This window comes from Anopheles maculipalpis, chromosome 2RL (assembly GCF_943734695.1).
Source record: "Anopheles maculipalpis chromosome 2RL, idAnoMacuDA_375_x, whole genome shotgun sequence".
Classification (NCBI taxonomy): domain Eukaryota; kingdom Metazoa; phylum Arthropoda; class Insecta; order Diptera; family Culicidae; genus Anopheles; species Anopheles maculipalpis.
This window is the reverse complement of record NC_064871.1, coordinates 24,572,141-24,588,509: the sequence shown is the minus strand read 5'-3', so window position 1 is coordinate 24,588,509 and position 16,369 is coordinate 24,572,141. Positions and strand designations below refer to the sequence as shown.

The 16,369-nt window shown below is 45.9% G+C and overlaps 3 protein-coding genes across 3 annotated transcripts in view; 1 reads left to right on the top strand and 2 right to left on the bottom strand.

Moving 5' to 3' along the window:
* The window catches only part of LOC126559023 (glutathione S-transferase 1), a 435,657-nt gene that overhangs the window by 47,414 nt on the left and 371,874 nt on the right, over positions 1-16,369 (bottom strand). The window lies entirely within an intron of this gene.
* Positions 1-16,369, bottom strand: part of LOC126557342 (endoplasmic reticulum chaperone BiP) — a 205,185-nt gene that overhangs the window by 106,629 nt on the left and 82,187 nt on the right. The window lies entirely within an intron of this gene.
* The window catches only part of LOC126559617 (uncharacterized), a 39,707-nt gene continuing 26,047 nt past the window's right edge, over positions 2,710-16,369 (top strand). The window contains exon 1 of the mRNA XM_050215786.1: positions 2,710-8,208. Within this exon, the coding sequence (XP_050071743.1) occupies positions 2,710-8,208 (5,499 nt within the window). The remainder of the gene's footprint in view (positions 8,209-16,369) is intronic.

The window sequence follows — 16,369 nt, the reverse complement described above, 5'->3', positions numbered from 1 at the left end:
TTAAATTTTCTCTGTGTGACACTTCTTTCGGGGAATATTGACTTTTATGAAGGAGGCCATAAAACACAGCTTTTTCTTAATAAAATCTTTTTTTTTTAATTGTCTTCTTCTGGGCTTAACGACCCTGAGGGTTACTCCTGTTATCGTACCGTACTTGGCTTATTAGCACGGATAGGATTTGAACCCGTGACGGTCCTTTCGTGTGAAACTTTTCTGTCGCCTTTTGTAGAAAACACAGTTAAAAAAAGTCTTGAATTAATTGGGAACGCTATTTTAGTGGAGCGAACCAAAAAATTAGTTTGATTTATTTTCTGGTTTTCTAGCGGTACTAATGCCGCTCACGCGTTGTTCAGCCCTTTTATGAACCTATTTCTCGTCCTGGTCCTTCACTCACCGCGGAACTCAGTTATCCCGACCGCGAAGCTTTCTTCCGACAACTTCGTAAATACGAATTAAATTCCGACAATGACAGCAGCGGTCGGTGTAAACACCGCTTGTTTACAACACCTTTATTTCTATGCCTCCTTATTTTTATTACATATATTGTATAAAAAATTTAGTAAACCTATCTTTTTTCAAAAGCTGCAGGGACGAAATAATTATTGTCGGAATGATATGTTAGCGACATTGAGTAGAACATGCAATTACGTATTTTCAAAAGCTATTTCATCAAACTCTCATAAACAAAAAAAAAAAAAAAACAAAAATCAAACTCTTCCAAATTGAGTAAATATTTAACGTTTTTATTCTTTTAATTACTTTGTAACGTTAAGGTTCACTTTTCAATTTATCACTATTAGTGTTGATTGTGATTGGTATTTGTGTAAGCTTCTCTGTGCAATTTGTGTTGATTCCCCACCTTTTGTCCACCCACAAACTGTGAAAATCTTCTCACCATGGCACGTAGAGAACTGTTGTTGAATCCTTTCATGGGAAGAAGCTAATTTAATAAGCGTCGAGATTCACAAACCAAGTCAAAAATACACACACACACACACACACACACACACACACACACAGTCCCATACTTTTATCAGTTTTGGTACCACCCTAATGCACACAGCACCGTAGAGTAAAGCAGTAAACAAGATAAGAAAAAATGCCCTCCATTGCTCTTTCGGTGCAGTTTGATGAACTTTTGCTCCGGTTGCGCTGTCCCACTCGGGCGCGCATTGAGCGACACGGGCGGCCATTTCGTCCTGGGTCAAGGATTTGTCGATTGTGCATTGTTTTCTGGCACACGGCGATGCTAGCGCACGGTACACGGTGGATTGACCTCGTCTCCCAACGCTGTGAGGATGGCGTGAAAATGATGACGCTTAGAATGAGCTAACGGTCGTTGGTCCCGTATCGTTGCAATGTTCCGTTGTGCCGTCCAGGGATCCAGAACCGTACCGATGTGAAGGCCAACGTTTGGCGACTGGTGAACGGTGTAAAATTTCATTAGTTTGACTGAACAGTCGGTGTCCCTGTAACCTGCACAAGCTCAAGAATGAGAATTCGTTGCTTTTGAGCTCAAAGATTTTCGACCTTTTTTCCTTTTGTTCGACATGTTGCAATGATTCGCTTTTGGGTGGAGCTCGAGAGTGGTGTGCATGATGCTGTGCACCAAATCACGTTCAAAATACTCTTTGTGTCCTATGTTCCGCAAGTAGCTGCAGGGCGCGAAGATTAGGGGAGGTAAGTTACGCCGAACTGGTTAGGGTCATGGTTACAGAACAGCGCAGAAAAGTGATACAAGTTTTGTTGGCTTCACTTTGGAGAATTCGGAGAAAAAGAGTCTCAATTTTTCTGCAATGCGACTGAGACAAAGTGAAAATTACGATATAACCACACCTAGGCTGCGGTGAAAGAGCTAGGTCAAGATCAGTACGTTCACTTCTATACGTAAAGGTAAAGTTTTGGGTACAGCTTGCAGCTCAATAATCGTGCTATTGAACCGATACAGTTGGATACGTAAGTTTGTGTGAGCATTCTGATGGATGGCGCTGGGGTTTATAGTTTTCCCGACTTTGGAGGGTTTCATTTGACGGCAATGAGAATTATATTAATTACATCAGGCGCATCTGTATTCATTGCAGTAGAATCTTTACTGTTAATTGCTTTATTAATTTTGATGTTCTATAGTTTCGGTATTTTACTACTCTTTGGATAATTAAATATTTGAGGGTTGTTGAAAAAGGTATTTGTGGCTTCAGACTTTATTTCTTTCATAAATTTAGTTTGACAAACTTACTCGTTATCGTATTCCACGATCGGAAAACTGGAAAAAATTTTTTTGCTGTTCGAGATTCGCCCAAGAAAAACCTAGAAAGTTGAAGTAAAGGTTATGGTATCCCAATTTTTTTTTATTTGTTCGTATTTTTCCATCCTCGCCAACTTGCCAGCTCCCATCGAGCTGGAAATAAATTTTGGCTTAGTGAGAAGATACGAAAAAAGGCATATTTTCTTTCCCATTCAAAGCCCCCGGACGAGAAAGGGTAGACAGAATAGGGCGGTTTAGCAGAAATAATATAAAACGTAATCATTTCAAGAGATTACAGAAAGCATCAGATTTCATTGTTTATATTCTTCTCTACATTTTTTCCCACTTTTTTTGGCTCTCGTTTCAGTAGCCGCGTTCAGTGGTTGTGGTGTGTAATTCAGAAGACCAAAGAAGATAACGCCAACCTCAACGGTATGGTTGGTTAAGGGGATGTAGCGAGAACGATGGAAACGATCAAAAGTCTGCTGCTACAAACGTCACCCGGCGCCGGTCCCACTATCGGCACAGATCCGGATTATGCGGTACCACACCGTAAGGCAATGCAGGATCCTTTCGGAAGTCCGGCTCGCGCTAGCCTCACACCGATGCCGTCTCCGATCGCGCCGACTGTTACCAATCTTTGTGGGTCGGATGCTGTGCCCAGCCAGACTGTGATAGACGACGATAGCCCACGGGTGGCACCGGTGGAGACGCACAAAGACGAATTGTGTATGGCGCGTACCGCGGGTGGTACAGCAGATTTCATCCATCCAAAGCTGTCGAAACTAAAGCAACCACCGGTCATTGTGGGTGTTGCCGTGAAACGCAGCCTGCGAAAGTCTCCGGAAGTAATAATGACGAAAAGTACCAGCACGATGTCGGTGGCATCAGTAACGAAAGCAGCGACACAGAAATCGAGTACACTGGAGCAATGGCATAAGGATATTTTCGAGATACCATCTACCACACTGCCGGTGGCTTTGCAATACGATGATCTGATAGTGGGAAAGCCGCAGGAAATGTTTGTGCGCCCTAGTGTTGATGGTGCGAACGGTAAGACAAACAGTGATATAAAATTCTTGGAAATTAGTCATCAAGAGCAAAGTGATTCGGTGTCGAGTGCAGTTTGTAATAATGCTGAGGATAGTGGTCTGCAAGGCAATGAGGGTGATTTGATCGATTTGATCGATTTCAGCAGCGATCAAGAGGAAGCAACGGCTGAACCAAACGTAGCCAAAGTACAAGAAACATTCATGAAAGCAAACGAAGGAGTGGAAGTTGCATTTCTCGAGCTAAAAAAAGAATCCATCACCGGTCGTGTGAAGAAGGTGACATTCTTGCTAGATGATGATCCATTTCGGAATTACGAGAGCGATAACGATTCCGATATTGTGAAGGATCCTCAGAGTGAGCGAGATCTACCCGATAGTGAAGTTTCTGAAGGGGAGGACGAGACCGTGGGCTGGGATGATGGAGAGGTACTAGATATCGATACCAAGAGCTTGAGCGAACAGAGGGCATCCGTCGATGAAAGTGATCCTACAATCAACGGCAGGAAGGTAACGCCAAAGCACCGTCCTCCCTGCCGTCTTCGTAATGAAATATCAACAGAGACTAGGCAAACAGATGACAGTGTTTTCCGCGCGGTGGGCGATACGAACGGAAGGGAACGGTCTGATGTCAATGGCAAGGCAAGCACTGCCGTGTGTAGTCGCGTTGACAGCGAAGCTGGTGGAAGATGGAGTCCCCAACGGATACGGGAGCAAACGGACGGTAGAGGAGCCTCGGAGAGCTGGCGGTTGGAAACGGAAATGGTTCAGCGCGCATGCTCCTCTCCATTACATGCCGAGAGTGAGAGTCATCGTCATCGTCAGCGGCATCATCGTCATGAGGCGCGTGAGGAGAATGCTACCGTCGCCATCCATCCAGCAGCCGTGTCAGCAAATTCCGATGGTGAAGCAGTCGCGCGGAGAATCGACGAAACTCTCGCGTGCACTTTCCGGTCGTCGGGAGCAGCTAGACGTGCGACGGTGTGCCAACGTGCGGATGTTTGCCTACCGAACGCATGCGCCGGAACCGAATCGATCAACGGCGAACGGCGAAGGAAACACCAACACCATGGCAGCCCAGTGAAACACGACCCTCTCGACGTTGGACCGAGTGTCAAAGGACGGCCCCAAGCACTGCAAGTGGTGTTGGATGATGGTAGTGGTGGAAAAGCTAGTAGTGGCAAGCAATCGGTAGTAGCGCTGAGTAATGTGAAGCTTTCCTCAGCACCGATCGATGAACGGCACCAGCACGCTGGTAGTGACATTGAGGTTCGTAGCATCGATGGACGTGATTCGCAGGAGCATGAGCAAGACATTTGTGTGAAGGGTGTACAGCGTGAAGCGACCTCATCGAACCATCGAAAGTGTACCGAGCTGGATGGACGACTTTCTGCTCCTGCTGGTGAGCGGGAGAGAATCGATGAACGATGTTACGTCGATGACGGCAGCGAGGAACAACGGCGACTAGCAAAAGACACTACTGTCGAGCGTGGTAGTCTGTTACGAGGATTAGAGTGCGTCAGTACCAGCAGCTTTCCGACGGCTGTTGGTTCTAACGGCGGTGAGGACGAAGAAGAGAAGGGACGGTCCAAAGGCCTAGGGCAGCAGCTACAGCTGACCCCAAACGGTACCGTCGCGCGTACGGTGCAAACCTGCACGACAGAGTGTGAAGAAAAATCGACCCAGGTGTCAACGAAGGGTAGACACACGCGTACAGTGGGACCGTTATCATCGGATAGTGAGAGTGAAAATTATTACGGGACCTGCTCGCCCCCAACAGTAGAACGGACCGAGCATAGCCCGTGCGCGAATCATCGTAGCTATCATCCGGAAGGGAGGGAGTGTCCTTCCTGCACACAGCACGATCCAGCCTCGCCATCGGTGCTGGTGGAGGTAACGCTCAGTGCGCACATCTGTGTTCATCAGGAGCAGCAGCAGGCTTCCTTCTCCTACCGTGGCACAAGTAATTCCTGCCACTGCAGTGACAGTGCTTCGCGTGAGCTTCGGGACAGTGCAACCAACACCCAGGAGTCCCGCGAGGGGGACGATTCGGACGGGTCTGGTTCGGTTGCATCTGACACGGGCATCCGGGCGGAGGGTATTCAGTCGCGCACGGGACATCGTAACAATCCGTCTAGTGCGGACAGTGGTATTATTATTATCGATGATGACGTCGATGGTGCAACGGTTGATGACGGGAGCTACCCATGTCAGCAGCCACGAGCAGACGACGAACCGAGTGGCGTAAACGTTGTGAAAAGTGCGGCCGAGCAAAGGGACCAGCACCAGCGTACACAGACGGGACTGTTCGATGTGAACTTTATTGACAGTGCCATCCGTCCCCAAGGATCATTGGAGCACCACTTTATCCTGCCATCGAGTCCCACCAAGCAGGAAGTGCTCGAAGGTGCGTGTGTGAGTGAGCGCGTGGAAAGTGAGTCGAGAAGCGAGTGTCCCTCTACAGCTTCCGTGCCGTTGGAAGGAAACCTTGCGCAGGACAGTAGAGAGGAAACGGAAAACACTGAGGTGAACGAAAATTCCAGTGGAGTTGGTAGTGGAGTCGAGTGTTTTGAGGCGAGTCAACGTTTGAAGCGTTTGGAGGAACGTTTCCGTGGGTTTGCGTACACGAAAAAGTACTTCCGTGAGTCTTTTTCTCACGACCTAGCTGGACGCGTTGTTAGAGATTCGCAAAAGTACGGTGGAGCATCACAGTCGGTTGGGGGATCCTTGCCCTCGTTGCTAGTGTGCGCAGGCCATCCTGACGCTCGCTCATCGTCGACGGACTATGCCAACACAAATACATTTGCAGCAGGTTCTTCCCCGTTGCGCCCGTCCGCGGAAGATGATGAGAGAGGCTACGGTGGTAGCGATGCGAACGTGACGCTTCTGCGTTCACCAACACAACGCAACCGGAGAGGATTATTGTCGTCCGTGTCGACGTCGTCATTGGGATCATCATCATTATCGTCATTAGCACGGGGTTTTGGAGCTGCATCGGCAGCAGCATCCTCAGCATCCGCAACATCCGAAAGCAGTGTACCGAAACCTGCCAGAAGTAACCACGGCACTAGAGCGCTGCTGGCGTCTAGGAAAACATCCTCGCTCAATTGTTTACAGCAGGACGCGACACGGGACGAGGACGATACGGAGAGCTATCTGCTGAGCAACAGAAAAAATCATAACAATAATCGGTCTTTGCAAACCTCCTTCCAACCAAACCAACCATCCCTCAACCGAGCGCTTCGTTCGTCCTGGACGAGACCGATTCTACCACCGCTGTCCTCATCGTTACTATCGCTTTCGGCGTCATCGTTGCTTTCGCTATCCTGCCTAGATCTTGAGCGTCAGAATAGGCAAAGAGCAGCCAGCCTAGCACCAGCGCGCTCGAAGAATCAGCCAACGGAGATTGGTGCCGAGGGCATACAGCAAGATAAGAACAATAACGGCCCTGCGGAGGAGAACGGTTTGTCGAAAGCTGTCTCGTTGCCCACGTTACTTTCACCGGTAGTGCATCAGGAGTTTACGAGCCAGCATCTCGAAGTTGTTAGCGATAAAACAGCTAAGCAACCGAGCTCATTCTGTACCGATGAAATAACAGAACACGGAAACCAGAACCAGCTACGGTACCAGCGGCAACCCCGAGCCGTTGAGGAATTGCGGCGAAATACCGATACGCCGGAAAGCAGTGGTGCAGAGTCGGAAGAAATCTGCAAAATCTTTCCCGGTGGAAAAGCCCGCATTGGCGACCCGCTTGAGGTGGTAGAGACGGTGGTTGTAAGTGGGTCGACTGAGGAGGAGGAGGAGGACGACGACGACGACGAGGACGAGGAAGACGCTTCCTCAGACCATATTGTACTCGGTGCGGTTGGCGAGGACATTCTCAACAACAATCTCGCCGGCTATCTGGGCGGTGAAGTCGACGACGGCGCTCAGCAGGACGAGTTTGTGCAGCTCGAGAAGCTGCTCGCAGCCGATCCGCACACAAACTGCGAGTTCGACACGCGCCATCTGCAGGACTACGAACCGGAAGTGTATCGGATTAAGTACTGCTACGATGAGCTCGAGGAAGAGCTAGAGGAGCAGCAAGAGCAGGAGGCGGCCAACGATCTGTTGGTGGTGCTGCGCGGTACTTCCCGTCCACTGCCAGCGGGACCTCCACCGGTTGTGCCACCACCGCCGCCCCCGCCTCCACCGAAAGGCGTACGAGTGTCTGTCAGTGATAAGGGTAGTGGTATCTATTCGTGTCCGCGATTTAGTGCCGTTGTGCCGGGTGGGCCAGGTATTCGTGGTGTGGTGCGCACTAGTGTGGGAGAGGAAGTATTTTCAGGCAGTGGTGTGGTGTTGCCCGAGTCGGCCAAAATCGCTGACAGCGAGCGAATAAGTGTAATAAAACAAACCACACATACCAGCGGTGGTGTGGTGGTGGCTTTGGGAAAGCATAAGTGTCCCATTAGTGGTAGTAGTGGTGTGAGTAGTGGTAGTAGCATCAGCATTACTACGGGTGAAGTGAGTGATCGTGGTATACCACCTCCACCACCACCACCGAAAGCACGCCCAGGCGCGCGTGGCTACGACGGTTGTGGGTGTGTGATCGAGGCGATTCCATTGTACCGTAGTGAGGCGGAAGCTTTAGCCACGGGTGGCAGCGACACGATGCGTGAGACGGCGACCGGTACCCTGAGGGGGCTGCTAAAGAAACCGAACCGGCCACCGCCGGTACGGAAGAATCGCGTGGTGTTCGACGAAACGCGGAACGAGTTCTTCGAAGCGGACTACATTATACTGATACGCGAGGATTGTCCGTACGATGAGGAGGACGAGGAACCATGCACCTGCGGTGAACACGAGCTCGTTCGAATATGTTGTGACGAAGGCTGTAACTGTGGCTACACGGACGATGGGCGTACGCCACCGGTAAGTGTCATGTGCAATTTAAAGGATGCAGGACTTTGTGTAGAAGAAGACTTTTGGGTTTTCCATAAGGGAAGTACGTAATTATTGCATAAAGACTCTCTTGAAGCTGTAAATATACGTAAAGAAAAATGATTTTAATTCGTGTACCGGAGATTTTAAGCGCATTAGAATTATAAAGGATTCCTGTCAATTCTGCACTGGGTTTTTAGTCGTCAAGTTGAATAATTTTTTATGGGTCTGATTCGTCCTTCTTTGCAGCTAGAATTCTGATTACATAAATCTTTGTGCTGCGATATAACATCTTCTGAGATCTTCTACATGAATTTGATAGCACAGATGTTGCAAAGGTTGATTCTCATCACCTTAGAAATCTTGTATTCCTAATCCAAAGCCTTTAACAGGAATGAAACGTGCATGGGTGTCTTGCTTCTATGAAGTTGGATCAATAGCTTTTGTTTCTATATTCTTTCATCTGTTGATTGTTTTCATTGATTATTTATTCATTCATTTTCATTGTAATGTTTCGAGGACTTTTACATAGACGTTTGTCGAGTGCTGGAATATGCAGGAGTTCAAAGTATAAAACCGTTTCAAGTCAAAAGGAATGATATACCTTAACAGGAATTCAAGACAAAGAAAATTAATTATTTTCCTTATTCTATTGCACAAAGTTTATTGCTAAAAAATAGGTAATCATTAATTTTTGCATCGTAATGGCCCCCCATCAGGCAACGTGCTGTTATAAAAGCATTCCTTGGGAAAATGGCACCTGTTGTTGGAAAATAAGAAACGCAAAAGCTTTTGCTTCCGTTGCATTGTTCTCCCAACAAAAAAAACGCAAAATTGAAGTGAGCAATCTAGCACCGAACAGATGGATGAAAATTTGGAAGGATCAAGTGTGGGATGACCTTGGTGCTCGTGACCTCGTTTCCATTCTCGGAAACAAAGTGCGCTTCTCGCCCAACGCAGGAGCTACTGGACTGGGAACGGAACGTCGGTTCGTTGTTAGATTGAAACGATTCTTCTGTTCGTGTTTGGCATTTCTTTATCCATTTTCTTCTGCGACTCCTTCCAGCGATGGTCGCCTCGAAGGAGAAACGAGGCCACGACACAATGGCAAAGACGAGAAGGCCGCCTGCGCAGCACCCATGCATGCATGGGTAGGCGAGCGGCACAAACACTAGCGTGCCTTGAAGGTTTGGATGTCGCTGCTGCACTGGGGCCCCCGTTCATTTTCTCATTTATTTCGCAACAACACCTTGACAATTGCTTGGTGTTAGTCTTGTTTTTGCATCCATCATCCATCGAAGTAAGTCGGGTAGGAACGCTAGGTGAAGAAGGTCACCGAGATGGCAGAAAGGATCTGGATGAACAATCGGTAGACTCCATCCTTTACGTGTATTGTGACGTCTTAAGTCCGCCTTGCTCATCAGCTTCGAAATTCGCTTGGGATGAGACGATGAAGATGTGACGATGTTGCTCCTGATGAGCATTCTGGTGCCCTTTAGCCGAGGCGAAACACCGAGCTTCAGACAAGTAAGATGTCCTTGTTCTGGGCAATAACAATTACCCACAATCGTTCTAGGGTCTTGATAGTTTGACATCGTGGAGGTACAGCTTTCATGCAGTGCCGAGACGCTCGTCACGAACGCTACATTTGATGAGTTTCTTTGACGTCATTCACGTACCTAAGGGAATAGAGAATTTTCTTTCCATTAAGGAGTGCGATCCGAGCGGCAGGATTCGCTAGAGAGGTAAATGTTCTTGTTCTTGCGGACCCTCCTGCACGCTATGACACGTTCGATGTACGCATCTTACCGCACAATAGCGTACTGATGATCATGCCGAATGACAAACGATTCGCCTGCAGGTTTCGATTTTCTTCCATCCGAAAATGTCCGACTCTTGAGACGAGTCGAGTACTGCTCGTGGGTTGACCTAGAGGGGAAGGTGTCTTGGCTCTGTTTCGATACCGCAAGTTTGTTGTTCCAATTTCGCACGGTGAACATACTTTGACCGTTGAATTCACGGTTGAGCATGGGTAGATTAGAACGAAAAAATGCTTGTCATTGAAAAACACTACGCGCGCTGTTGCCAGAACACTTCAAGGTCGAAAACGGGGACGATGGCTAAACTTTACTTCACCCGAGGGTCAAAAGTAGGTTCAACAATTGGATAGCTATGTTGGTATGATTAAGGGTTTAGCAAAGCAACATAAATGGTAGAAAGGCAATAAAGGGATGCAAACTGTGGAAAGGTGAAATGAGTTATAGTAAATGTTTTTCTCGGGACAGATAAAATGGGTCAGAGTGGGTTGAGAGTTGGTAAGGAGAAGCGTTTTGTTGTTGAACATGCAATTTGTTAATTTGATTTATGGAATATTGTGACTAAGGCAACAGAAGGTAGAGAATATTTAATTCTAATGGATTGTAGTTTGCATAAAGTAGAGTCCCTTGTTTCATCTATTAAATATGTAAATTAATATGCTTCACTACGCATAAATTAGCATGGAAGACGGAGCTTGTTTTTTCTACAACAGTTAATGTTAACTTGATTTTATAGTTGATTTTTATAGAAATGTTCTTTTTAGATAAAATAATATAATTCCAATTCTGCCATAAGTGTACAAACGCTACTTCATTTCGTTTTGTACTCTGATGAGCTTTTGACGCAAGAATCTTCAGACACAAGTGAACAAAGACGCGCGTGGGCTTTTAATGCCCACGGGACCGAGGGTTGGTTTATATATAGTGCACAGCCCGTAAATCCAATAAATCAACCAACTTTCAGACCCATTCCAGCACGGCTGATTGTTTGTTAGCGTAGGACATTAACAGCCGGATTCCATTTGCATGAAGTATAATTCAATGGCACTTTAACCTAACGAGCTTTTACGCGTGCTCCACTGCTGCCGGCGCATTGTGAGCGTCCGGTGCTAGAAAAGGTGGTCGGTGTTATGGTGCTATTTCGAGACACAAGTCTTAAGAGAATCATTGATCGGTCATCGTAGTTGGAAGGTACCGGTGTCTACCAAATATCCTTCACTGAACCGTTGAAAGGTTCATTAAAGTCATGCGGTCGTGTTAGATTGAGTCGGGACCGCTATCACGTAGTACCAGTCATCACCAGCGTAGGGTTGTTCATTTCGTGCAGGGTCACATTATGAACCTGCAATCCGCTTTTGTTCTTTGCTACAAGTACTCGCAGGACCTGACTTGTGGTACTTGTATTGGCAGTACTGCAGGTTCTTCCCGTTGGCGATGTCAGAAAAATAAATCTAATTATTTGGACGCTCGCTTTAGAACCCTTGCGCTAGTCGAGCCAGATATCCGTAAAGGCTGTATATCCCGATCAGGAAGAAAGATTTGTGCAGACACCGTGCTGTACCGAACATATCGCTCCGGAAGCAGAATGTTCTTGGCCATATACCACGGACTTCCAAAGGCATCTAAACCATCGTCGTTTCGGTGGTGTGTGGTGCTGTTGTCGCAAATTGGAATTGGGACATGTTTATTGAATTCGGCCTGCCAATAGCACGGTTTACCATGGTAACGGTGTTTGATCGCAAAAAAAAGGCAACCGCACCCACCCGGTCGTACGTACCGTAAAACCGCAGCCAGCTAGACACGATGGAGCCGCCTGGTGCTTGATTGCTATCTTTTTTGGCTGCGTCCGTACTGGGCCGTGTCGTGCGAGTAAGTGCCGTGCTGTGTTGCGCTCTCTTTCGTGTTCGTTCCTGATCAATTTATTCCTTTTATTCGCTGTTCCCAAGAGGCCGGACCCGTCCGGACAACGATGTTTGGTGAATTCACTTAGAGCAGAAGAAACATACACGACGGGTGCTTTTTTTCTTGGTGGATGCTAAGCGTGGAATAAACCGTACAGTTTGACATGCATATACATTTGGGTTTGGAAATGGCTGGGAATTTCCAGAACGAACAACATTCATCGTTGAAGGTTTTTCATTGTCATTGGACTCGTTGTCGAACCGCTTTTTTTTTTTTTGCTGTATGTCCTTTTGGGAAAAGTGGATGCGTCGCGTTGAACACATCAATACGCCCTTTTTCAAATGTCTGTTGGATGATATGCGGTCCTTCCGTGGTGTTTATTTGCCTGGTAAAAACGCTAAGGATGGTAGATTAGAGATCCACCGACAAGTTTACCCTAACGCCTCCGACATAATGGCTAGTCGCTGTGTCAGCATAAATGAATGTTTTCCCGATGATATACGAGAACATTTGGTAGCAAAATGGAGCTTTACAAGTCGACTCATTCGTGTTGAGAAAGCAATAGTTGTGTCGAGATTTGACAACCTTTTTATGTTGTTTTTGTGAAAAAGGAATTTATCTTCCACCGCAAGAGGCCATAAAAATTGCTTAGTTCACTTCCCACTGCGTTTCGGGTCAGTTCCCCATGGTCGCTGTTTCTACGCAAGCACAACTTCGTTGGCGAAGTGAAACTTTGTGATGAAAAATAAAACCAAAAAATACCGGAGGAACATACCAACAGCGTTTGGCAACTCTCCGTCGTCAAACCAAGCGAATCGATGCTGGCTTTTTGTTGCTGCTGTTGCACGATGTTGTTGTGCCTAGTATTTCTTGTTTTTCTCTGCGAAACGAAAATCAATATGCTTTTTCCAGAATGTTCACACCCACCGTTGTGCCCGATTATTCGTACGGTTCTCGGAGGATCTTTTTGCGATAATTCGCTTTGCTCCCTTCCGTTTAACCATATTTTTTGTCAGCTCTTTACTTCGATTGATCCAACGGGATCCATGGTTCGGAACAGTTTTGCACTATATTGTAACACTGTTTGTCCCATGTGAATGCTTATTACCGAGAGCTGTGTATTGGGAGTATTTTGTCGTAGGAAATTTGATAGAAAGAAAAAAAAAGCTTCCACTACAACCAAATCAGTATCTGTGTCTACTCGACAGACGACGTTTTTTGTGGGACGCTTTCTGTCGGCTCACTGCCCTCGGGAAAGCTGCATTGTTGTTTGGAAAGGAGAACAAAACGTGGAAACTAAAGCTAACAAAACGAACAGCCGCTAAGTTGTGTTGGCAAAGGTACAAAATGGTATTTATGACGTAATAGTATTTTTTTGTTTTCTACCTTGTACGAGTTGTAGTGTGGCACGGTGTGGTGTAATTGATATTTTCCACAAACTCATCGATTGGCAAATGGAATGAGATAGGATCCAGGACACGAAACCTTCGGGAAAAAAGGCTTGATAGATACATTGTACCATTGAATGTATGGCACAATTGTACCATGGAAAGTATGGCAAACAAATGAGTGAATAGGTACTTTAAAGAAATTTTTTTTTGAGCAAAATAATTCTTAAAAGTAAGCAATAAGATATTCTTAAGTTCTTAAACTTATTCTTAAATTCTCAAGGACATTCTTTCGCCAACAATATTCGGAAGAAGCAGCGACAGTGTGTAATTGTTAGGGGTGTGTAAATATGATGGTTAATTTTGAAACAACTTCAAACCCGGTGTACTACAGTTCAGAGAGAGGTCAGTGAGAGGCGTCGTAAACGGAGGTGTCTCACCTGACGTAATGGCCGTGCGGGAATTAGTTTTCTTTATTTATTTATTAATACATTGAGTCATTTAGCCTATTTTGGCCTACAAAACTATTCTAATTTAACGTAATTTAAAAGAAGAACACCAATGAAACGAAACAAACATTTTACCAAATACCTTTACTTAGCATAATAAAGACCATAAATGAAAGATAGAAAAAAGGATTGGGATTGGGAAAGGATTCAATTATCTTAATAGGTGCTACGTAAGATTAGTTTAAGATTATTAATGCTAGTGTTGAAATCGACTGCGTTTGATAAAGTAAGGTATAAAGCTGTAATTTTTGATAGAGGGTCGTTTGAACCAAATTCGGTTGAAAATACGGAGTAGAAATAGTGGCCTTGGACTAACAATTCTACTAGGAGCCTGGAAAGAATGTCTTCTTATTTTTCTTGGCGTGCTCAGGATTGAGCACGTCGTATCGACATGGCCAGGTCTTCCTTTCGTTGCAATGGTATTGGGGGTGGCTTGCAAGGCCTCTTCCCCAACCTCCTGTCTAGTCGGAGGGCCTACGCATCCTAGCTGATTAAAGTCCCGCAGCATGCCAGGACAGAAGGACAACCAGCCGTCCCTTACATGGAGAACGGACAGTTGAGTTTCCCCGTGTACCCAAGCTCAGATATTTGGAGAGATATGTTACCATTCTGTGCGCCGTGGACGTATTGAGTCAGAGTAGGGTATGGAGATCCTATATTAACCTTCAAGAGTTGTCGGACCATACCCGTATCAGTGTGGTATTGCTACATACACTGACATCAGAACAAAGAATTTCAAGAATGTATGGGGCGTCAATAAAACCGCAGTCCGAATAACAGACGGTACGGTACGTCGGTTCTCATGTGCTCAGTCAGCAGATTCGATACCAATGGCGGCCATTGAATGTCTTCCTAAACTTATTGATGCTACGTAGTTGGATAGTCAGTCCTCACCTTGCGGGGAAAAAAATGCCTGTCCCGTCGTCTGAAGACTTGCACCACTGTCGCCTCTATCACCGGAATGTCCTATCATGTCACGATCACGGACACGTTTTGTAATAATGCCCGTACAATAAGGAGTAATATTAGTAATATAACGAAAATCACACATTTTGCCAAGAGACCTTGTGTCTACAAGGATCTGATCAGAGAGAATAGTAACATGTCCTTAGCCATCAGAGTAATTCTATCTGCTGTATTTGCAACGCTCTCAATATGATAAATATATAATTGTTGCTCTGTTTGGGACTTTGTAGGCTTGCAGATTCAGGTGATACTGTTGAGATGGTTGGATACATCGTGGTTCTCCACTCTGAGGTTTGTTTTTCCCTTGCTTCATTTACAACATTATATATAAAAAAACGGAAAGATGACTCAGTTGTCAGAATGATTCGACTTCCAAACCATCCGCTGCAGCAAGCGGAAATGGTAAATATCCGCTTTACAAATTGTCGCTATCGTAAGCTATTCGTTGCAAAGGTAAATCGTTGCATAGTCCATATTACATTGCTGCTGTTTCGTTTAACAGACTTTCCCCATGTGTCAGGAGACGTGGCGGCTGTGTTTATAAGGGAAAAAACAGAAAAGCACCCCATTTATTTAGTCAACCAAAATTTTCCCCACTCAGTCTTTGCTGGTTGCTCTTTTGGGTGGCGTTTATTGCCCGCCAAAGGACCGGGGCCGAACAGGGAAGCAGCGTCAACTCCATTTGACCTGTACGTGAAAAACCTGGTACGGGAAAAGGTTTCGTTTTTTTTTTGCGCTGCTCGCTCATGTCACTTCTTTGTTAACCATAGTGAGTCAAAATGGCAAACATACTGTCCCCGTTTCATAATACGGCATCGCGTTTTAATGTTTCCACTTTGGCACAGAGGGATTGCATAGGTATGCTGCCAGCTGTAGGAGGGATTAAGGATTCGTTGCTGACACTGCCCGTCCGAGAGAAACGATAAAGATGCGGATGAGAAGCGTGGCGGTTTTGCTCCGAGATGCCTCTGCTAGGTAACTGGGTCAAACTGCTGCCGCTGAACGTTGAGCAGGCGTTTGTCCTTGCTTTGGCGGTTGCTTTTTACGATGCCAAAACCTGCAAAAGGACACCATCTGCTGCGGCTAAGTGTAAGTGAAGGTTTTGCTGTACGGCAGAGGAAAAAGGGTGGTTGCATGGGTGGGTAACACGTAAAGTTATGACTCATGACCCTCCGGAGGGATTGGAAGCTTATACCTTATTCTTTGCAAGCAGCATTAGTTGCTTTTATAATCTTCATAATGAAATCGGGACTAACATGTGCCATAACATCGGTAAAAAAAACGGCTATTAAAAAAAGCTGCTTTAAAAAAAAAGATTGTAAACACTGAAAAACGAACAAAGCAAAAATTTTGCTTTATTAATTGTGTTCGGGTAAATGTGGATAATCATAAAGAGTTTATATGAAATAATTTGCGGTTTTGTTAAAAAAAATCTCATCTTCTCCTTTGACACGCGAGAGCTTGACCTGCCATTACTGTTTTCCCCTTGACTTAAGTATCCCGTAGCCAGATAGTCAGTTCTTTTTACGGGGAAACACGTTCCGGCCGGTTTTCGATGACTTCCATAGTT